Raw genomic sequence first — 23,973 nt, forward strand, 5'->3', positions numbered from 1 at the left:
GATGTTTTATTTTGGCAGAGGAGAAAGTGGTCGTTGCCCTGAGCTTTTCGTTATCAGACATGGAATTTGCAGGTACTCCGTACACGAAGTACTTACTAAATCCATGATCAAAGATAAGTCATTACGTCTCTTTCTTTTTTCGATCGCCTTAGAAACGGACTTGTAACAAATGGTACCAACTGTGTTAAATAAATCGAACACGCAATGTTGTATTGAAAAACTTATATATTTTAATTAAATAGTTACATTAATCTTTACAGTTCTCCCTAGCTAATGACAATGGATTAGCATCGATGCACTTTATTGGTCAAAATTAATATATTAAAAAATAATTTATCTACACAACTGATGAACAAGTCAATAACCATTATTACAATCGAATCTGCCAGTTAATAAAGCGAAAAACAAATGTCGGCGTTGCCATAAGATATTACTGGCAACACTAACTTAAAAAAATCTAACAAGATCAGTGTTGCACAAATATCGATATCGATATAAAATTGTAACTAATTTTGATATACCTGAGTCGATTAGGAGTTACATAAATTTATTTAGTAATAACATTTTATTTAGGGCAAACAATTTCGAAAATTCGTGCAACACCATCAGAATATAAATCTTAAAACCGATAATACGTCAATATTGAGTGTTGTAAAGTATATCAATAACATATACATATAAATTGGAATATTTTGTACGCAACATACACACACAATGCAAAGCACGGGTTTCATCCGCTTGTGATTAGTGTCTAGTTCACGTCGACTTAGTAGCTATCAATTTAGTGGTCCACATTTTTAATTTCAAGTACCCCCAGAAAGTATCAAATGATAAAAGTGTAAAATTAGCGGATGGATTTTTGTACATTTTCATCAATAAATAGTGTGATTCGTGAGGAAGGTTTAAGTGGATTATTGATTTGTTTTTATTTGCACGAACCCGGCATGGGACGATACTAAATCGATAGTCACCTAATTCGAGTACAAACTAGTCGGAACGCATGAACTCGCCTTTAATTGACTCCGTTTCATTCGTACAATACTTGTTAATTTAAATTTGGTACTATTATTATAAATAAAATCAATCAAAAAATATTTAGCTTAATCGATTTTTAAAACAATCAATCGATAGATCAAAAATATTTCGATTTTAGTTATCAGAATACAATCTTACTTTAAACACACCATTAATTTCTTAAATTTAGCATAAAAATGTTAAGTTGTTAACATCACACACCTATGACGTCACAAAGGCGAGTTCATCCCTTCAACTCGATTACATTATTCATAAATCGGCTGATCGTAAAAACAAGTTTATCGATAACTACATCGACGCCGTGAGTATCGCATACAGCAGCTACGTAGCGAATAACGGAGACTGTTATGATGTAGCAAAAAAATGTCATAATTTCAACAAACAGAATAAAGTTTGTATCTATGTTAGAGGGAAAGCGGACAAAGCCTCATCATTGCTTTCTCTCTCGCACAAATGTGACACTATGTTGAAAACATTTATACAAATGATTTTCCTAGGTCATTAACCGTTTTTCCGTCTAAATTAGAAACGGTATGTAGATGAAAACTTTCATGAAATCAAATAATTATCTTTATAACAAATTTTGCTACATCTTAACCGGTTATCCGTTGAGGCGACACATATTAATTACGAACTAAGGCACGTTTACAATGACACCTTACTTGCACCTTACGTCGCAGGATTATGGACGCCATGTTGGAATGTCTCAGTGCATCATATAATTTACATTGCCCGACGATATAACGAAAAGTTTATCATCATTAATCTAGTGTGATAAGAATTATTTCGATGGTTTTAAGCAAATCTACGAACAAAAAGTTTGATCAATCGATGCGTTTCCTCGAACTTTGTGACTGTGATTTTTTGTAAATGCAGAAACAGTCCTAGAACTTCAGAAAAAATTGGAGATAACTGATGAAAGTAGGATTGCGTGAGAATCGGGCCTATGATTTGTATACTAACTAGATTTTTCTAAAAGAAAATCTGTCTTTTATTTGTCAAATAAAATGGGTTATATGTTAAGTAACAAAGTGATCAACATCAAGCTATAAATATGCAATAGGATTACTGTCTAAATAGTAATTTTGCTGCAAGAACATTGAATAATTGCACTGTGACAATCCGTTGTAAGTCAAAATGTAACTCTTCGGGTCCATTGCTGAGCTTGGTTTCACAAGTCATGTATGGACAAAATGTATATTTACCATGTCATTTAACCAAACACAACTAACATTAAAACTTATCCATATTTGTATGTAAATATTTTCCATAATGGGCCCGAGTAGTGGGAATCCTACTGAATACTTTCTTTATAAAGTAATAGTGATGAATAAATGTAATATTAACCGATCAAAATCAGAATTGTTTAGTCACATCTATATTATATTAGCTTAACTATCCTTAAGTTAGTAATTACATCCAACTTTGACCAGCTAATATCAAGTTTATCTATCAAACACGAAATTGTTCTTCTAAATATTCATAGAGCTCCATAACTAGGTATTACAGAGCGATTATACGTGTATGCTACTCTATTTGTGACACAACATGGCTTCCAGACATAATGTAATATATAAACAAGAATTTCATACAAAATCCTATGATATTATATCAATTTTTTATTTCGACAGCGTTATATATTCGTGCGAACGATAGAGATAAAAATACTCTAATATTATACCTTTTTTCGCCGTTCACAGAAATGGACTATACTCTAAGGCAACTGAACTGTTACAAGCCTTCCGTAGTCTTCAATAGCGCTCAAAATGAATTGACAATGTTAGTATGAATTATTCTTAATTAATTATGTCTGAATTAAATGATGTGTCGGCTTTTTAAGAACAGGCGAGCGCGGCCGAATACGAATGCATTTAGATTATAAAATGTGGTATTTGAAGCTGTGTTTGTATAAAACTAAATGGGTAGTACAATAGGCGGACATCATTAAAAATACCTACATAAAGTCGATATATGAGTTACATTTTTTTTATTAGTATACTTTGATAAATGCTAGAATATATTTTAAGTTTCGTTGTTGGGTATAAACTCGGCGGTGCTTTACATTGGCGCGTAAAATGTGCCACAAATTTAAGAAAAAAAAAAATTATAAAATTATAGAAAAAAGCAATACAATTTATAAGATAATATCAGTTTCCACATATAAAATATTGATTTTGGATATATTTTGTTGTACATGATGTATATGTTCAATATGTTCGTTCATAGCTATATAATTAAAAGAAAAAAATGTGTATATATTCTGTATGGTGTTTCGCCTCGACCGCGCTTTCCGTCTATGACGTCACAGCTTTACCAGTCTATATAAATGTATTTGTATACCCCTAACTGCCTTATATAATTCATTAAACCTACACCACATATTAATCACCACACATTTCGTAAGGTCGAAGCGAAAATATATTGCCCCTCGATTTTCTACGTTACATCTATTTGTTTTAAGACTGATTTTAGGACAGCGCCGACGCTAAACTAACACACACTCGTTTTGCCATTTTGTATATTAAATTTAATACACCTGTTCCACAAGTTGCTGATAGCTTATCTATAACTTATATGACAATTCGAAGTGCTTGATAGATGAATCTAGAAGACATACTCCATTAAAGTCAGACAGCAGTTGGTGGAACAAGTGGTTAGTATATTATAATAAAATAAATGTATTTATTTATTACAAAGATTTTTACAACTTTAATTAGAATTTAGAATATTTTACTATCAAGTTTGCAGTGTTCTTCTTTTTCAATGAATCCGAATTATGATCAGCTTAGGATAGAAATGTTAGTAAAATAGTTCCAATTGTTCCTAAAATTATTGGTTATTTTTTTAATTCCTAGCGATCCAATACGAAAATTTTACAGTTCATCGAGTGTCAAAGTTATCAACCTGAGCTTTGAATTTTCCAATGCCACCATTACATTTCAAACGATAAATTAATAAATAACACTTTTTCGAGAGTACAAATCAAAATTTATTTCAAAAAATATTTTATTCGCGTGTTATATTTTTTCATTTTCACATTCATAAACAACCCACGTCTAAATCATAACGCTGCAAATTGTTGAGTGTCCTAGAAAAGCTACATTTTAAGGCATATACGCGTTTCGTTTCACATTCTGATTTGCAGGAAACCAACTTGGCGCATAATGAGCATTACCAGAGAAAATGTCAGGCGTACAATATGGGTAGATTGTAGCTTGGGTAAAAATTTGCAATTGTTATATTCAAATTTGCATTTTCTAAACAACTCAACACGAGGACTTTGCCCATTTGAAACAGTTCTGACTCCGCGGGCTATCCCACTAGGCGGAATTCAAACTGCACTAGTCTAGATGTTGTGTGTGGTAGTGTAAAATATATATAGATATATATAAATGTAGATAGTTACTATGCGTCGGCCGGCGAGTGCGCCCAGCGAGCGACCAGCGGGCTCACCACACGTCTGGGAACAATATCATTATTTTATTAATTAAATCCTATTTTATTACTATACTAAATAAAATAAATAAATATACACGAACATATCACACAGAATAACTGAAAAGCTAATGACATCATACTTTTGTCAAAAATGTATTTTTAATTTTGTGACAGTCCTGACCGCAGTGTCGACGCTGGCGGCTGTTTTGTCTTGAGTAACGCGGTCGAATTGGATGAGTCTCATTAAACTATCATATTCATATGGACGTTTACATAACTAAGCAATGTTTTAATGCAGTAACTTAAGTTTGTTGCGCCGCTTCTTCACTAGTGCTTTGGAAGTCGGCAATAGACTTAGTTTTAAAGTAAACTTCTGATATCATTAACTAATGTAGGTATATATATATATATATATATATATATCTCATCCTAGTGGCTTGACGTCAAGCAGGCAGCCGATTGTTGATTTTTTACGCAAACCCTGGGCTTTGGGGCGTCACCGTTAAAACCGGGAACACACGAGAAGAGAGGTTATACTAAGTTGACGTACATAAAGAATTAGAATTGGAATAGTTCGGAAAACAAGTTCCAGCACAGTCGCACCACTCGCCGTAAGGAGAAATCCCCCATCATCTTGACTGTTGGCGTTCAACTACAGTCCGATTTACACGTAACTTCTTCCCGCGCTGGACTAAACTATGGAATAAACTTCCCTCAACAGTTTCGACATTGGAGCTTCCAAGAAAAGTCTATCGCTTTTTAAAAAAGTCGGCAACGCACCCTGTGACCCTGGGCAGCGGTGTTTGCTTACCTACAATAACATTACTAGCTGCGCCCTAGGGCTTCGCTCCCGTGGGAAATTCGGGAGAAAAAGTACCCATGTGTTATTCTAGGTCATGTTCTACCCAAAATTTCATAATAATCATAGCAGATTTTGCGTGAAAGAGTCACATCATCCTCAATCATGAAAGAGACATACATCCTCACAAACATTCGCATTTATAATATTATTAATAATATTATATAAAAAAGGTACCTGTAGTCGCGCGCTAGGACAGGAAGGGGTTGGGCGTGCGGCGCGCGGGCGCCCACGCGGGGCTCCAGGGGTCCGCGCCCGCCCTGAGGGGCACCAATCGATTTATTGATAACTAGCTGCGCCCCGGGGCTTCGATCCGTGCGAATTTCGGTGTTAGGTTATATTCCACTCGTGTACCAAATTTCTTAACAATCCGTCCACACACAAATACATCCTCTCAAACTTCGAAGGAAAACATTATGAGGAAACCTGCACATTAGTGAAAAGTTCGGTTGACTAGTGTGTATCCTACTCAAGTCAGATGCCTTCAGACGACTTGAATGAAATCTGACACAATATGATGCAGATGGGACGGGCCACTAGTAATAAATAAATATATCGCAGGAGTTGCGTGTGCGCATTTCATTGTCAAATAGCTCGTCTAAAGTCGTCAAATATTACCCATGAATTACAATAAAAATAAAACTGTTTACATTTTGTCGGATCCTACAATATGACTGCGACATAAACAACAATACTTTCAACTTGCATGAATATAAATCAATTGAAAACAATCTGTTACTTTTCATTTTCTTGTCTAATATTTTAATTGCCTTTCTATTAATGCAAAAATCGGAAGATTTCCTAAAATGTAAGCAAATAACTCACATGTGGTTGTTGGTGATATTGTGTGTGTTGTTGGCGGGCATGTTGGCGGTCATGTTGGGCACGCTGGGCGGCGCGCCGAACGCGGGCGAGGAGGACGGGAAGCTGACGCCGGTGAGGCCCATCTGTTGCTGTTTCAGCTCGTTGATCGTCAGCCGCGCCTGGAAGTTAATTATACACCATAAATTTTTAATTATGCCAAGAAATAAAATAACTATCAGCACCTGTTACTGATAATATGTGCATAGTCAAAACATAAAAAATCAAAATCAACATTTTTCCAAAAAAATCTATAATAATTGGTTATAATACTTAGAGTGTGCCACCTGATGACCTGACTACTACGCTTCATAGTAAAGGTAGGCTCAGTGCAGCGGTTCACACAAAGTCGATTTTCATTGATATGTGGCGACATCTACCACGCTACATGCACAACGGCGCCGTTGTGCATGTAGCGTGGTAGGTGGTAGTTAATGGTAGATGTAAAAAGCCGACCAAACGCAACTAATAACAAGCCACACAAGTCATAAATTCACTGATATTTTGGGATAAACGCAAACCTCGATAACTTTGGTGCTAAACGATAATATTAAATTACTCACATGTATTGATAGGGTCTTTAATATTAAGTCTTTAATTTTTTTGGCATAATTAAAAATTTATGGTTTATAATAAGACTAAGTTTCGATGAGGCGGATCTTTATTCCACCTAATTGAATTTTAATTCAAATTGAAATAATTTATTGAATTAAATTGAATTTAGCGAACCGTGTGATTTACCTCATGCAGCATTAGCGTATTATTTATTTCAGCCGTTTTGCAATCCACAACAACTTTAAGTAGCCATTTTACAAACTCAAAATTCAAATTCAAATATTTTTATTTATCTCGACGATCGACGTCATTTGTCGATTCGCAATATTTAAATAGGCGGACCCTACAATATGGCTGCATGTCATGATTTAGGTCAACGGGAAATAAGACTAGGTTTTGATTCCCTTATGATAAAGAACTTGTTACATATAAGCGTTCCCAAGAAAAAGGATCTAAGACGACCAGACAGATAAAACAACCAATTGATTTAAGGGTTACACTTTTACCTTTGGAATCATAGTGTAATAGAGGTACTCACGGGTTGCGGCGGTACAAACATCTGGCGCGGCGGATCCACAGCGAAGGGGTTGGGGGCGGGGGGCTCGTGCGGGGTGGGCGGCTGCAGCAGGCGCTCGAGGTTCACCAGCGAGGAGTTCTCGCCGAGGAACGCCGACGGGGACTTCTTTATCGCGCCGGTAGATGGCGGCGGGGATTTTGAGGTTAGGTTGTCACCTGATAAAAAAAATACAATTTTTATTTGAAATGTCGAATGGTTGAATAAGTAGAGTTCTTAGCACGGGTTTTTGCTCCACACAATCAACGAGAACATGTCAACATTCTACGAAATTATCTACACAAAACATTGTTTTATTTTGTATCACTCATCAAAAATCAAAAATTATTTTTGCTTTCCGTGCTCGGAAAACACGTTCGCAGGTCGCGATCTAGCAGTAACAGTAACAGTAGTGTTACTGTTGTCAGATTTTATTGAAATTGTGTGTGAAAAACCAGTGCGCAGGTTATCAAATACAAAATTAAAAGGCACAAAGGCTAAAGCTATCTATTTCAGTCAACGTTAGGACGAGAGGAATCGAATCTGTGTCCTAGAACCTGTATGACACCACAGATAAACATGTATCATTGTATTCCTCACAAATTTAGCCGAGTCGACACGCAAAGAAGAAGGGGAATGAAAAATGGAGAACATACCTAATGCAGTAAGATCGAAGGGGTCTGGTTCGGCGTTGTTGTTGCTGGCGCGGGGCCGCTGCGACAGCGCGTCGAACTGCTCCAGCTCCGACGAGGACGGAGACGATATCGACGCTACAGATTTGCTCTGAAAACACATGGCACATTGGACACGCGCCTTCCCTTCAATAGATAGCTATCTATATCTAATTAATGTAAATATTAGTTTTATTAATCGGTTGCGAATGACCGTGCGTGTAACTCGAAAGGACGCATCGGAAGAACGGCGTTGCGTATTCACGAGGTAAACATTTTCCGAGATGGATTTCAAACATATTTAAAAATATCCTTTTCAAAATGTAAACTCATGTTTTTGCAGATAATTATAATCTTTGTTTGTGTCTTTCTTCCTGTATATTCGGTATTGTAACTATTACCCCCACCGCTTCTCATGGAAGTCGACTTGGAGCCCAGCAAGAGATATACGCACCTGCGGACGCGGCGCCCAGGGGTCGGCGACGGGCGCCCAGGGGTCCCGCGCCGGGCTGCCCACGCCCGACCACGCTTCCGAGGACGACTCCTGTACACGCATTATTATATTTGCCTATTTGACTATTTGTATTGGTAAACAGGATAATTAAATGTGACTTTAATTCATCAGTTTTATTACTTTTATTAATTACGAGATTTTATAATAGAACTAGCATACAACTCTGAATAGCAGATTAATAAACGTTCCGCACTTTTTTTTTCACTCACGTCTTACCATCGAGTCGGCAAATGCGCCGAATTCCAAACGCGTTGGCTGAACAATAACCCAAAATTATTATTTTGTCTGTATGAATGTAATGACACAATGTAAGTGTAACAACACACAATTTACTTTATCTTAACACGGTTACAAATAAACATTTCTATCTATCTATAATTCTATCACTCTATCTATCCATCATTCTATCACTCAATCTATCTATCTATCATTCTATTACTCTATTTATCTATCACTCTATCTATATATCAATCTATCACTCTATCTATCAATATATCTGTCATTCTATCTATCTATGTAAAGTACCCCGGTAAGTACCTGTGTGGCGGTGGCCGGCCAGGCGGGCGCCAGGTTGACGTCGAGGAGGTCCAGCAAGTGCGACTGCTGCTCGGGTTTCTTCTTCTCGTCCGCGCCCGTCGTCCTGCAACCCAGCTATCGTCTAATTCCGATCGAAGATGATGCAGCCTCCACAAACACTGAAGGGCGTCACTCCAAATAAAAGGCAAGGCTGTATTTTTGTAATGTCTAAGTCGTCGTCCGTCCCTAGAACTTTTTTCCCTAGTCTGTCATTGTCGGGTTTATTTATAAAAAGTCATAGAGTCAGTCGTGTCTATAAAGAGGCTGAACGCCACTACTGATATCATTGCGTAATTTGTATGAGTGCTTTTATTTACTGCAATTAAATATTTGCAATGTATATGAATGTGTAGAACGGTTCGCGGATAGTGTACCCACCCGGCATAACATTTACACAAGTCACACTTATCCAATTAGGGCCACGCCCGATCGCTCCGTTGCTTTGACGTCCGTCGACGAACAATGCAAAAAATGAGGAGATACATCGACGTAACCTATTGGAAAACAACGGAGCGGCAACGCAAATAAACGTATCGAGATGCGTGAGAGTACCCGAGCCCTGATACATTTACTGAAGCCTCATTTTGAAGTCTGTTAACATTAAGAAAAGTGCCAATTTTGCATCAAGTGCCTATTTTGCTGAGTGATCACGCGTCAGACCCTGAACTGAACTGGTCACAATTATATAAATTGACATAAAAGACCAATTAATTATTTTGTTCGCTAAAGACATCTTCTCTTGGAACATTATCTAGATTATGAGAATATATTACTTAGTATAATTGTCCGGCAAAACACTAAATAAAAATATTTACTTTTGCAACCAAAATACGACAGCGTCTGTGAGTAACAACCATGTTTACAGATACATAATCATATATTTTACATACAGACAATAAAAACTACATTATATATACATAGTAATTGTATAAACTAACCTAACTACTAGTATAACTAAACTAAATATTCTTCCTACCATTATCCCAACATTTCACATAGAGTTACTATCAAATGATAAATTGTCAGCAAGCAATCCCATTTTCAACTCATCCCACGTAAAAATCATATTCGTAACTCGTCCTGTATTCTGTATACAAATTTCATCCACATCTAATTGGAACACATGTTCTTATCGGTGTAATGGTATCGATTAATGATATATCGACTTTAACGGTAACAAAAGGGACCAGTTACGTTATGCACATAGGACGAGATGCGAATAAGGTGTCTTGCCAACGATCCCAAACAATTCAACTCAAAAAAATAAACAAAAACAAAATGATTTCAACAAAGCGCGCCGAACCACTGACTGTGTAACGTCCTCGCGGTAGTCCACGCAGCTGAACAGCATGTAACGCGGGTGAAGTCGCGTGCCGGGGCGCAGTAACTGTTTGAGCCTAGTGTGGGAATATCGTTTAGGATAACTCGAAGAGGACTGTAGGACTGGACTTGGATAATGGAAGGAATACTTCTTCATAGTCGTATTCCTCATGGTTGAGGGTCCTGGTTATTACATGGACGGAAACACACGCAACCAACTTTCTTGGCATTATTAATGGAGTGGTTTGCCATTGCCTTCTCCATTTCACACACAAGTTAATAATCAACAAGTGTGCAAATTTCCTCACGATGTTTTTCCTTCACCGGAAGCAAGTGGTGGTCGATGAAAACTACATGAGTCAGATTGGTATACAAACTCATGTGGCACGAGTACAATTCGAACCTGGGACCTTTCGATACACAGGCGGGGGTCTTAACATTACACCACCACCGCTTCTGTCTAAAGGAATACTGCTGTCATACAATTGCCGTCCTTGTCATAAGTTTCGATATTGGGGCTTTTAAGAGCCTATCGCTTTCTCAAAAAAAAAAAAACTAACATTAGTACATAAGACTTTACTAACTCTGGGCTATGTAATTTGAATGTGTCTGAAATAAAAATATATATATTATTATTTTTCTATATATATATATTTTATCCTCTCTATTAAGGATAACTTTTATATCTAACGCGGGGCGTGGTATTATTAAAAAGTCGCCAACGCATCGGTGATCAGTATAGGATTGCGGGTGTCCCTGGCCTTGTTTGCTTACCATCAGGCGAACTGCATGCTCGTTTGCCCACTATGCTATATAAACAATTGCAATACTAAACTAGAACATAGTTATGGACGTATAAAACATGGACAGCGACGGCAGAACGTCGCATCTGACACTATAACCATAATCTTGTAATTAGCATACTTTTTATACATTGAAACATATGTAAGTTTACTATATTTCGATGTAAGACCCCCGAAAATAAATAAATAAATAATCGGGTTATTTACATATTAGTTATTAGTGTACGAAAGAGCATTTTAATTTGGATTTTGAAAAAAAAATTGCGACCTCCGATGCGTTGATGTGCGTCGATTGATCATCGCAGCACAACGCAGAAATTGTATAGAATTTCAACGAACGTCTACGCACATCAATGACAATACCTATGTTACGACATTGATGTGCATAACGGAGCAACAACGCGCTGCTGCGCAACGGTGCTCGACGGAGCATTTGGGCCGCGGCTGAACTGATCAGATCTCCTTTTAATATCACCTCTCTCTCTCTCTAGTTCATAAGACTCGAATCAGGAACTATAAAATAGATACTAACTGGAAATCGTTCTGCGACTGGCTGATCGCCAACTGCAGCCGCACATCATCGGATCTCCTTCTCCTCTCCTCTCTCTCGGCCTCTTCGCGGGACATGGCCAGCGCTAGCTGCAGTTGTAATTCCTCTTCTCCAGCTGTCAAAGGTCTTGCTAGTTCCGCTTCCCGCCCGCCCGTCCATTCCGCTGATTCTGCGCTGTTCAGCTGGAAAATTATTTAAGATATTGTAGATAGATAAAAAGTTTATTTGCATCAACTCGCTCTTGACGAGCTCGGTGGCGCAGTGGTAAAGTGCTTGCCTCTGAACCGAGAGGTCCCGAGCGGGGATCGATCCCCGGTCGAGTCATGATAGAAAATGATCTTTTTCTGATTTGCCCGGGTTTTGGGTGTTTGTTATAAAATATAGTATCGTTGAGTTAGTATCCCATAACACAAGTCTAGAACTTATTTTGGGGCTAGCTCAATCTGTGTAATTTGTTCTAAAATATTTATTTATTTATTTATTTAACAACTGTGACAAATACAAAACAATTAAACGTTGGATCGTGTGGGTTGGAGATCTATAAATAATAATAATAACAGAAGAATTACGTGCCGCAGCGATTCTAATTGGAGACAACTTAATGGTGGAATTGGAAGGAGAGGAGCAAACGCTGATTTTCAGTCATCATCATAAAAGGAATAAGAATTTCTGTTCTCGCGGTACTTGTAATAGTCATAATACGAAAAGGTAAAAAACAGAAGCGGGCATTACTAGAACCGGGCGAAACAAGAAGTGGTCAAAACAGAATTAGTCATATTCAAAAGAGGGCGTCACAAGAAGTTGTCACAGCCGCCTAAACAATTAATTTCTAATTTTACTTCTAATTTATGAAAATTCTAGTAACTTCCAGAGTAATTTCAAATATTCTCACCGCAGGATAGGTAGGACTGGAGGGCGTATCAAGCGCTCCGTCGCTGCCGAAAGCGCTGGCGCTCTGAGCGAACCGCTGCTTCGCTTTAAGCGCTCGCGCTCGCTCGTTCTTCAAGCGTTCCTCGTCTTTCAATAGATTTACTAGTTGTTTCGCCTTCTCTCTCACGTTCAGACCTGTAAAAATTAATATTTAATATGAACTAATTGAATTGTGTGTTTTCACACAACCTTTCACCCCCATTTACATAGAGGCTGAATTTTTTCACGGTATTTTTTGAGTTTATCACGTTCATACAGACAGTCAGACATGTACTACATCGTGAGGAAACCTGCACACTGGTTGACAGTTTAACTTCACTAGCGTGTATGCGGTTACTTGCAACAAGGTGCGGTGTGTAGTCGTAAAAAAAATGCCAGATGCTTTTATGCGACTTCAATAAAATCTGACACCAGTGTCAGCAATTAACATACTCGAAGCGGAAGAAATAAGTCAGGCACGTCAGGGGTACTTCTTTTTATGATATGTAAGGATGGGTGCGCAGGGGAATTGTTACTATGGACACTGCAGTAACCCTGACGTCACAAGAGGGCAGTCGCCATGTCAACTGATTAGCAGCCGGCAACATGTGACTACAGAATACAGACATCTGCCTAGGATTATTTACGTGTCTATACGGGTCAAGTTACAATTACACTAATTCTCTTTTACTTTCAAACTATCAGATACTTTATTCTAATGTCAAAAACAAAATTCTATATGGAGCTTGTTTGACAGTGATGAATTGTGACGTTCACGGATTTTGGACTCAAACTGCCGAGAAAATAGTGAATCTCGTAATTAATAAAACTGATTAATTAAAATGTTATTCAATTATTATTTTATTTGGTTATTTAATTACCTAGATGAATTTTATTTTATATCCAGTCGAGTAGCCAATTGTGCGTTGTAAATGTAAACATCGTCATTTGTCGCTGAGCTGATTAACTAAAAGATAACTATACACGAGATAAACCAATGTTTATCTCGAATTAGTAACAATAAATAAATAAATCTTTATTGTCTCACCATAACCGTTAATAAAAGTTATACACCATAATAAAAGTTTACAAAACATCTTAAGAATTACTTAAATTATCTTAATATATTACTTAATAAAGGAAGAAGAATTATGGTGGGTTGATACCTAAACTAGGAAGATTCCTGTGTCTCAGGATATCGACCCTCCACCTCAGTAAATGTATAAACAAAAAAAAAAAAGAACGAAATCATAAAAATGAGCAAAACAATGCAATTTACCTATTAGTATCTTTTCGTTATTTATTTAATTTATTTACATATAAAAATAGTAAATATGCATTGGCATATTTACTATTTTTATATATAAATAAATAATCATTTACGTTTGATAAAGATAACACTCAGAAACAACTACCGGTTCGTGTCTCACATTAGAAATAGCTATTATTTTTAGGTTCCGCGGCACCACAATCCCGAATGCATAAGAACAGATAACGATTTCCAAAGATAACTCTTTGGCGGACATAAGACTGCTATAGCAGTTATTTATTCAAACCCTATATGACAAAAGTTACAATAAAATATGAACATAATGCGGACTTCACGCCATATGGCATTCACTGTCAGTCAACCGAGATTAGATAGCATTGTGGTGCATCTACGAAATAAATTAAAATTATATGATCTTTTCTGTTTATACAAATACTACATGTTGCCCGGGGCTTCACTCCCGTGGGAATTTTGAGATAGAGCCCCTATAGCAATCTTGGATAATGTACCTTACTAATGGTTAAATAATTTTTGAAATCGGTTTGATAGTTTCGGAGATTACCCGCCTCAAACATTCAAACTCACAAACTCTTACCTCTTTATAATAATAGTATAGATAACAAAGCAAATTAATTATTTGCCCAAACATATGCCATTATAACGATTTTAAACAACGATACACATTTTTTATCTGTATCTAATTTATTGTTTTAATGTTTGCTATGGCTTAACAATATATAAAACCCTATAGATATACACAACAAAATGATTAGTCATTTTCATTATCGTCAAGTCATCAAGCCAATTTGAGTCATTAGAATAGAGAGACAGAACATAGTATTCACATTCATGCAGACTTTCAGGGAAAACAATTGAAGTATGCTGTTGATTCGGACGTGGGAAAGAACATTCGACCTTGACATAATGCATTCACATGGATGGCTGGGATACAACAAGACATCATACCAACTTTACACCATTATTGTATTGCCAAGAAATTATCTTTTCGAGAAACGTTTGTCACTTGTCTTAATTGATCTTTCTAATCACTATCACTACATAGTATAAAACAAAGTAGCTTTCCGTTGTCCTGTCACTATGTATGCTTAGATCTTTAAAACTACGCAACGGATTTTGATGCGGGGTTTTATAACAGATAAGAGTGATTCAAGTGGAAGGTTTAGGGATAAAATTTATTATGATTTTACCTGAGCGAAGCCGGGATGGTCCACTAGTATTACATAAACTAAACTATATGCGGAGTTGGTGATCACTTGGAACAAGTAAACAGTAAACGGCCTTTTGAGTAGACCATAAACTAACATTGGCTTTCCCTTTATAAATTTATGAACGAGATCTGTGTCGATGTGAGATCGGTCTTTCGAGTAGACTAACCTTGGTCTTTCCCCTCCTCCATGTACTGGAAGTCCTTCAACGTGTGTATCGCGTAGATATTCTCCTTGCACTGCATAGCGACCTTCTCACTACCAGTCTTTATGAGATATTCCATGAGAACCAGAGCTTTGTACACGTGTCTCCAGTTCTTCCCGTGGTCGTTCAGCCGCTTCCAGATCATCTGCATGATTTCGGTGAAGGCCATCACGTTGTAGGTGAGGTCGGCGATCTCCGCCATGAGAGTGCTGGACGGACCCCATGGGTCGTTGGAGGTTGCCTCGCGCACTTTAACCTGGATGGAAAAATAAAAAAAATAAATGAATATTTAGGACAAATCACACAGATTGAGCTAGCCCCAAAGTAAGTTCTAGACTTGTGTTATGGGATACTAACTCAATGATAGTATATTTTATAACATAAACATATATAGATAAACATCCAAGACCCGGGCCAATCAGAAAAAGATCATTTTCCATCATGACCCGACCGAGGCGAGCACTTTACCACTGCGCCACCGAGGTCGTCAAAAAAGTTCGCCAATGTAATGAAAACTGATTGAAATTGCTTCTGAACTTAACTTCTACTTAACTTATAAAACTACTTCTAACAACTTCTAACTTATAAAGTATTCATACGCAACTAATTTGATTTATTCGTTTCCGATCTACGATGTCATAGAAATACACATGGGAATTTCTAAATCAAATAAAAAACGGGTTACATGCAGGTCCATTTTTCAAGCACTCTACTTTCAACCAAGTGATAAACAACTTCATAAAACGGTCGGGAGTCGCATGCAAATTTGTATACAAGGCGAAGTTCTCGTGTATTTCGCGTGTGTGTGCTTGTAATTCAACCATTAGTCATAGATAGTGTATAGCCACCATATAGGAATAAAGCTGCCTGCTGCAGGAAAAGAAGAACATGTAATTGAAGACAAACCTGGGCATCTGAGTAGTTGTGCGCGAGGTTCTTGATGTTCCGCCGCAATCCCGACACGTTTACTTGCATCTCGTCCCGGCCACGGGGCATCTGAAACACAATTGTATTTATGAAAAATATATATAAGAAAAAAATAATGGTATGATAGGGACCAACACTTGTCAAATGGCTTGAGTGAACACCGTCAGTTTAAAACCAAATCAAAAATTGATATTTGTTATTTTATAATCTCTCAAAGTAACTTTGAATTAATATAAAATAAATACAAACATAATAATATAATGAACTTAAAATATATGGAAATGCGAGATAACAGGACGACGTTAACATATTATGCAAGGACGAAAGATAACGTTGCAATGCGGAATTCCGTAAAATGTAGTACTTTTCAGCACGAATTATCAGTACCTAGAAACCTTTAGACACCTAGATTTTTATGCAGATTAAATAGTTGAAGAAATAACTCATTTATTTAGTTTTAGTTACAAAGGTTGGTAGAGAATGCTTGAGCTAATTAATCCGCCTTTTGTACATTTTTAATAAATATATTATTTAATTAAATCAATAACTAATAAGTCCACCATTTGTCTTGAACGTTGAATAAATAAATAAATATTAAATTTATCAACTACTTATGTTTGGAAATTCTCTCAAAGGTTCATTCTCAACTATACTTCTAGTTTATTCAGCTCATTTCACATCTCATAATCGACCTTCCACAAACAATAGCAAGCTGTTGGCCGCACGCGCATAAAATGAAACATTACATCTGTCTAGACGACAATCTCGTTATGATGAAGACGCGTGTGAAATAATGTCATTAGAGTTAATTGTGAGTGTTGTTAATTAGTTAGTTAATGAAAGAAGATCACCGCACACGCAATGTGTGTTAATGCTTTCTTGGCGCGATGGACAATTAAACAAAAGATGACAGATAATTTTAAGATAAAGGTAATTTTTGATGAGCTGTTTGCGGCGGTAGTAACCTGTGATGTTTACTGTAAAAGTTTATTTTTCTTCTTGTTAATCACAACAAAGCCGATGAAACGGATGATATGCGATCGTTTTTTTGCCAAAATCAAATTAGGCCTTCACAGGCCGCCACGGCAATATGTGATATTTACCAAAGCTACAAACTACTAGCATTTCGGAACGACCACTGCTGAGAAGAAATGCTGAAAGAAACTCATTCAAACAGTGTTGGTCCTTATTATGCCAGAAGGGCTTATCATTTTTTAAATATAAATTTATGTATATTTTTTTATTAATAATATAACAATGTATATAACACAATAAAGTATATGGTCACTGAAACATATTATGATTGTGATCAAGTGAAACATATAAATATATATATTTCCTTTCATCAGCACTTGATCTGCACTGACACTTGAAGATCACAAATCACGTAATGTTTTACAAGTAAATGTCAAAATATATCCAATATAAACATGTCAAGAAAATATACAAATAAATAAAGATAGGTACAGTAATGAACATATATGTATTCACATCGGTTGGTTCTTATTACAATGTGACAAAGGCGAAATTCGTACCTGCCTACATTATACAGCGGAACGTTTGAGTAGGTAGGTACAAAGACATTTGGGAAACGGCGTCAGTCTGTTGATGTGTTGTTATTGTCTCAGTGTTGATGACCTGCATTTTGACGAGAACAATAAAACGCGAATATTTTGTAATGAATTTTGTCAAAAACCAGACATACATATTGAAGTTTCATAAATATTTGGTGCTAATAACAACAACAAATGATAACAACAAATGAAATCCTTTTAAAAAGCAAGGTCTATTATAGCCCAAGGCTTTATACCACAAATATCAAACAATCTCATACACACTTTGGCCAGTTGTGATCCCAAATTATATTTGGCAAGACGTACGGGACAAAAGAGAGACTAAATTCATAAAAGAGAGATAGGATAAGCTCATGTGGCGTGCGGCTCCGTCGTTGATTACGATCACTCCATATCCTGCCGTACAATAATAGCTAACTATCATTATAATGTATGAAGTATATGTATATTATATATACACATTACATTATTATTTGTCCGTATATAATGTTCAAATGTGAAAACATATTTTATTTTTGTAGTTTTATAACCATAAAATGGAGTAAAATAAATACAAGATATATTTACGTCCTTAATTAGGCAACCAATGAGGCACACTTTGGGTGCAGAAACAAAAAAAAAATATTGGAAAAGAAAACAAAACGAAAAATAAAGTGAAGGTCACCACCTGATTAGTTACTAAACAAGTAATTACTACTGAACAAGTTACTTAATCACGTGGTGACACTGTCAATAATATAAAGCCGGAAAATATGATGTTGTAAGGAATCCTATATTATAACATAGAAGCGGCTTTCGAGACTCCGTGATTATATGATATTACATGTTGCCCGGGGCTTCGCTCCCGTAGGAATTTTGAGTAAAAATACAGCCTATAGCAATCTTGGATAATGTTCATTTCTAATGGTGAAAAAATTTTCGAAATCGGTTCGGTAGTTTCGGAGATTACCCGGCTCAAACAAACAAACGCTTACGTCTTTATAATAATAGTATATAGTTAAATAAATACACAGCATATTATTAAACACTCATAAACAATAACAGCACAAAACACATTGGGGAAACCAGCACACTGGTTTGGGACTACATAGTAGTTATAAAAGTCAGATGCATTTAATGTCTTCAATAAAATCTGGCAACCAATGTTAGTGTAACAATAACACATTCAATAAGAAAGATACAGATAACACGAAGAATTGTGCAAGTTATAACGCAATCAAATTTCTATCTCGTCTGTGAAAGTAATAAATGAAATTATAAGGTAATCTTTTATATTTAGGTACTTGATACTTATAAGTAATTTAAAAAATTAGATTACAAGAACAGAGACCACTTTGGACGATTGCTGTGTACGAGAACAGCTAACAATCCTAACAAAATCAAAATGAAATTAATATTTATACTAAGTAAATGAAAAAACAAATGGAAGCAACACAAATTGCACTGTGTGGTGTCTTCTGATAAATTCAAAACAATTTTTTTTCTACTTGAGGAGAACAACAAACAAAACCATGAAAAACTAAAAATTGGGAGTGAAATTTTTAAAATCTTGGGGAATTTGCACTTACTTTGCCGTGCTAAAAGGTGTATTAGTCAAAACCAGCCAAGTGCGAATGCTGTGCGCCCTCTGTCGACAACACGCATATCTGTTAAAAAGACCCATGCATATCGTATAGTATGTAAATCACTTGATTACAATAATATAGCTAATACAGACAGAAGAAGCAGCGGTTACGCTACGTTTGCCTGAGATTAGCAACTAGTGATGAATGTCGAACTAGGTGGTAGAGGATAGGACGTTATTTGCTTAACTCGTTTAATTCATTTATAGATAGGTAAATAATTAAAATAATTAGTATGATAGTAAAGATTATTGTCATAAAACTAAAATGAATAGAGCCAAAACCACTGAAAGCACATGCAAATCACCGCACAACAGCATATTTTAACTAATTGGTTTAAAATTTTAGATATTCATAAATCACCATTCGCGTAAACATAGCATGCGTGCAGATCTGTGTTATAAACGAGCATGACATGACACAGCCTACTGTACACGACAAAGTTTAAGCAATTCCAAATGGCTAACTTCATGCATACTAGAGTCACCTCTATACAACTCAATAAAATTTATTTTACTTGCAAGATTACTAACTAGAAGAAGAACTTTACAATGCATTTTTTGAGAATTTAAAAGCTCAAATAATAATCTCAATATATTACGTAGCATGCTTTGCGTTGCGGTGCTACTTGATCTGTAGATGTTTTCAACTTTCGATTTACACATTTTATTCAAAACTTCAGCTGAATCAATGTTTACAGATTCCCTATTAGAATACTGTTCAGATAAACTTTTGTTAATTCAAAATTTATATTCTCCACATATAACAGCAAAAACTTGTAAGATATACACTGGTGAAACTAAGAACGAACCTGTAAAAATAGTCTTGACACCATCCGGGGAAATGACAGTACTGTGTACACGATACCCTTTCCTTGATTACTCTCAGAAAATGAGCGAGGAAGGTGTTACACTGGAGATAAAAGACACTGAAACTAATGAGCAAGCGTACTATATAGCAGGTATCAGCTTTATTACTCCCATGCTCTTCTAAGAACGAAAGAAAAATATGGAACGTCCTAGCTGCTTCTCATCAAGAAGATTGTAAAATTCATTAAAGGTTAACTCTTATACAGGTAGAACGTAATGTTAATCCAGAATCTCAGTACGAGCAATAAGGCTAGGGTTAAGATAACACACAAAACTATTAGTATATCATCATTATCGTGACAGTATCTATTGAAACACCGCATTCAGCGCACATCGAATCTATCATAGCTGTCATAGCAAGCCAGACTTATAAAATGATACTCCAAATGCACGGAAATACAATAAATTATTAATTAATATCCTCTTACAAGAGGGTTACTAGCGGGTAAATATTCTAACAAATAGAAGAACTCCTTCACATTTTCCACTTGAACAAAGCAATCTTTAGAAAAGAAAAACTCTTCACAAAACACAACAGTCGCGATCGTAAAGTGCCTATACGTCTGGCTTACTTGTGGATTAAGGGGGAGGAAGCAGTATAAAGGGCACCCGTCTACAACGCACAGGGGGATGGTAAAACAAACGACAGTTAACGACGATATAACAGATACAAAGGGATATTTTTAATTCTTCTATTCTATATCCATGAATTCTACAGGTTTTTAATTGGTACTTACGAATAAAAGAATTTGAACAGAAAGAGAAAGGCATGTTATATTGTGAACATAATAAATAAAGGCAAATTACAGCATTCGTTACAATACTGCTGAAAGATTTATACAGACATACATTTATATAGATAAGATATATGTATTTACACTAAGCTTAATCGGTTAATGCCTAATTGAAATAATTTTTATGAAATGCAATAAAATAATTCACGTTTCGGGGATTACTAAAGGGGATTTCCACTTAAATTTTGTATTATATAAACCAGATAGAAACTAAGGCATAAGTCGTGAAATAATTTCGTTTGTTTTATTACATTCTCATGCCTTGTAGGGTCGAGTTGTTGCTAGAGTCCACTCTAACGTCAACAAATCCAGGCTAAGTCGAAGTAAATATGATACATATAAATCTAAAACTCAAAGTATGTGAACTCAGAGCAGTCAGGGGCAACTCATAAGAACTCAAGAAGCTGCAATGTTCTAAAATTTCGACGTATGCCTATATAAAATTTGATTTTGCAAGAGTAAATTCGCAACGAAAATATCTTTCAACAAGTTAATAGACAAATGTTACACAAGAACGAAACCAATTCGTTATGATGTTAAATTGAAAATGGTCGCAACAATATCGATGTTCTCGTGTTGTGGTTTCTTGAATTTATGTATTTTAACATATTTTGTTTGGTTCGTAACATGGTGATAGGAAATGCTACTGCTAGACATAATTAGCCGTATTCGCTCCTGTGGCAATTTCGGGATAAAAAGTATACTATGTACTATTCCAATCATATTATATCCCTGAATCAAAAGTCATGTAAATGAGTTCTGTTTTTATATTATTAATGGCGTAACTATTCCGTCTGTTTAATGCTTATGTAACGTCTAACAGATTTTAATTAAATCAGCGTAGAAATAAATTTCTAGTAATTTATTTCTGTGAATTTATCTTGTTTGCGTGTTACCACTCGTGTTGTAGTTTACCTACAGTAATTTGATTCAAGGCCTAGTTACGTTAGATTTTACTTAAATCAGCTTAAATCCCTCCAAATGTTTATGGGTCAACATACTTAGATCCACGAAACTAAAGGGTAACTGCATTGCAGTAAGCTGAATTTTGATCTTGATCGAGATAATGTCTTTATTCCTCTGAAAAGTTAGAGCAAAGCTCACTAAAAATATATATATTTTTTTAAGTTTTAAGGAATTACATAAAGAAAATAATTTTAAGGGTTAGCTATAAAATATAGATAAGTTTTTAAGATTAACTAACTAAATAACCATATTAACGACCTCAGTGGCGCAGTGGTAAAGTTCTTGCCACTGAACCGAGAGGTCCCGGGTTCGATTCCCGGTCGGGTCATGTTGGAAAATGATTTTTTTCTGATTGGCCCGGGTCTTGGATGTTTATCTATATATGTATTTGTTACAAAATATAGTATCGTTGAGTTAGTATCCCATAACACAAGTCTCGAACTTACTTTGGGACTAGCTCAATCTGTGTGATTTGTCCCAATATAGTTATAGTTAGTTATATGTACGCACACACGCCCACAGCTGACTACACACAAAGTCACCTTGAAATCACCCTGAAATTCATGAAAACTCATCACATGGGGTCATCGCGCCTAGTAATACTCGATTCTACACACCTATTAAGTTCCACACCGCCTTTACTTCAACCTTATTACTTTAAGTTAGAGTTTCATTCAGCATGAACAAAGATTCTGGTACAGTTATGACCGAGCAGCATATCTCAGATGGTTTTAGTTCGATACCAAACTAAGTTTTGCGATCGAACGGTACTTTGATTGCTTGTCGATTCGAGTGCAAATTCCAAAGGATTTTGTTAGCATAATTACATCATCTGTCGTCATAAATGGAGGTGACGTGAGAAATCTGACAAATATTCTTTATTTTTTGCTAATTTCAGCTAGACTATAGTGGTCAGCACCGACTGGCTAGTCATTAGGTGGTCGGTGCTAGGCCTGGCCACAGAAATTCGAGTAAAAGTGCAAAGCCTGATTTAGGATTTGATTAATTCTTATGTTAATAAAGGAGCAAAAAGACGAACTCTAATGAAAATAATATCCGAGGCGCTTTATGAACACACCTTTCTACCTTACACCCTGTAGGTAGAAAAGTCAATGATATTATATTATGAATTGAAGTAGAATAAAGTAGATCTTGATAACAGAAAACCTTACTATATTATCAATAAATCAGACTTCAGATTCAGTATTGAAAAATAGATAAAGAAATTAGTCATCGCACCAATTGTTCAGGTGATGGATTATTCATAATCTCATGCTTGCGATAAATCCCAAGTTATAATGGCTATATGACGTCATTAAACCGTCAGTTTTTGCAAAAATAGAGCTCAATAAACACGGAATGTATTTTCACGTCAGTGTCATTCACAAGGTTGTCAACGTATTGTATTCACAATACCAACATTAATGATTTGGTTTATTGTCTATGTAATAATTTAAAAAATGCTGTCGCAGCTGGTAAACCACGGAACTTTTATAGAATTTCATCAATTATGAATTACGATCAATACTTGTCCAAATGTCAAGGAAATAATGTGTTAAATTGTAGAACACACGTTTGTAACGCGATAGTGTCTTACACTGCTCGGCTACTCATAGTACGGCCAATTAGCGAGGTGGAAGCACTGAGGTCAGGCCATGGACGTTTAGTCCAATGATGAGGTAATATGTTATTGAATTGATTTCTGATATAATCTACCCTTAACAGAGTAGTAGTGAAAATCTAGCAACTTCATAAAATAAAATACAATCTAGGAGACGATGCAATGAAACAAAGATGAGACGTACACATAATGGCAGCTAATGGCAGCTAAATTGCTACTAGATTCACTGATGATGTAAAAGATCTCCTTTTTAAT

At 36.0% G+C, this 23,973-nt stretch overlaps 1 protein-coding gene across 9 annotated transcripts in view; it reads right to left on the reverse strand.

Moving 5' to 3' along the window:
* Positions 1–207: 207 nt before the first annotated feature.
* The window catches only part of lqf (liquid facets), a 32,512-nt gene continuing 8,746 nt past the window's right edge, over positions 208–23,973 (reverse strand). For 3 of the 9 annotated variants that reach the window (XM_053751836.1, XM_053751838.1, XM_053751839.2), the window contains exons 2-14: positions 19,415–19,473; positions 16,252–16,341; positions 15,310–15,601; positions 12,628–12,800; positions 11,718–11,917; positions 9,024–9,126; positions 8,703–8,741; positions 8,427–8,516; positions 7,958–8,084; positions 7,287–7,480; positions 6,158–6,315; positions 5,510–5,592; positions 208–4,495 (exon numbers count right to left, since the gene is read on the reverse strand). In XM_053751836.1, the coding sequence (XP_053607811.1) occupies positions 5,523–5,592; positions 6,158–6,315; positions 7,287–7,480; positions 7,958–8,084; positions 8,427–8,516; positions 8,703–8,741; positions 9,024–9,126; positions 11,718–11,917; positions 12,628–12,800; positions 15,310–15,601; positions 16,252–16,341 (1,536 nt within the window). In that variant the 5' untranslated portion in view covers positions 19,415–19,473 and the 3' untranslated portion in view covers positions 208–4,495; positions 5,510–5,522. Of the gene's footprint in view, positions 4,496–5,509; positions 5,593–6,157; positions 6,316–7,286; positions 7,481–7,957; positions 8,085–8,426; positions 8,517–8,702; positions 8,742–9,023; positions 9,127–11,717; positions 11,918–12,627; positions 12,801–15,309; positions 15,602–16,251; positions 16,342–19,414; positions 19,474–20,279; positions 20,675–20,765; positions 20,869–23,973 lie in introns of those variants that run through there. The other 6 variants (XM_053751834.1, XM_053751835.1, XM_053751837.2 and 3 more) reach the window with 4 other exon arrangements.

This window comes from Plodia interpunctella, chromosome 11 (genome assembly GCF_027563975.2).
Source record: "Plodia interpunctella isolate USDA-ARS_2022_Savannah chromosome 11, ilPloInte3.2, whole genome shotgun sequence".
Lineage (NCBI taxonomy): Eukaryota > Metazoa > Arthropoda > Insecta > Lepidoptera > Pyralidae > Plodia > Plodia interpunctella.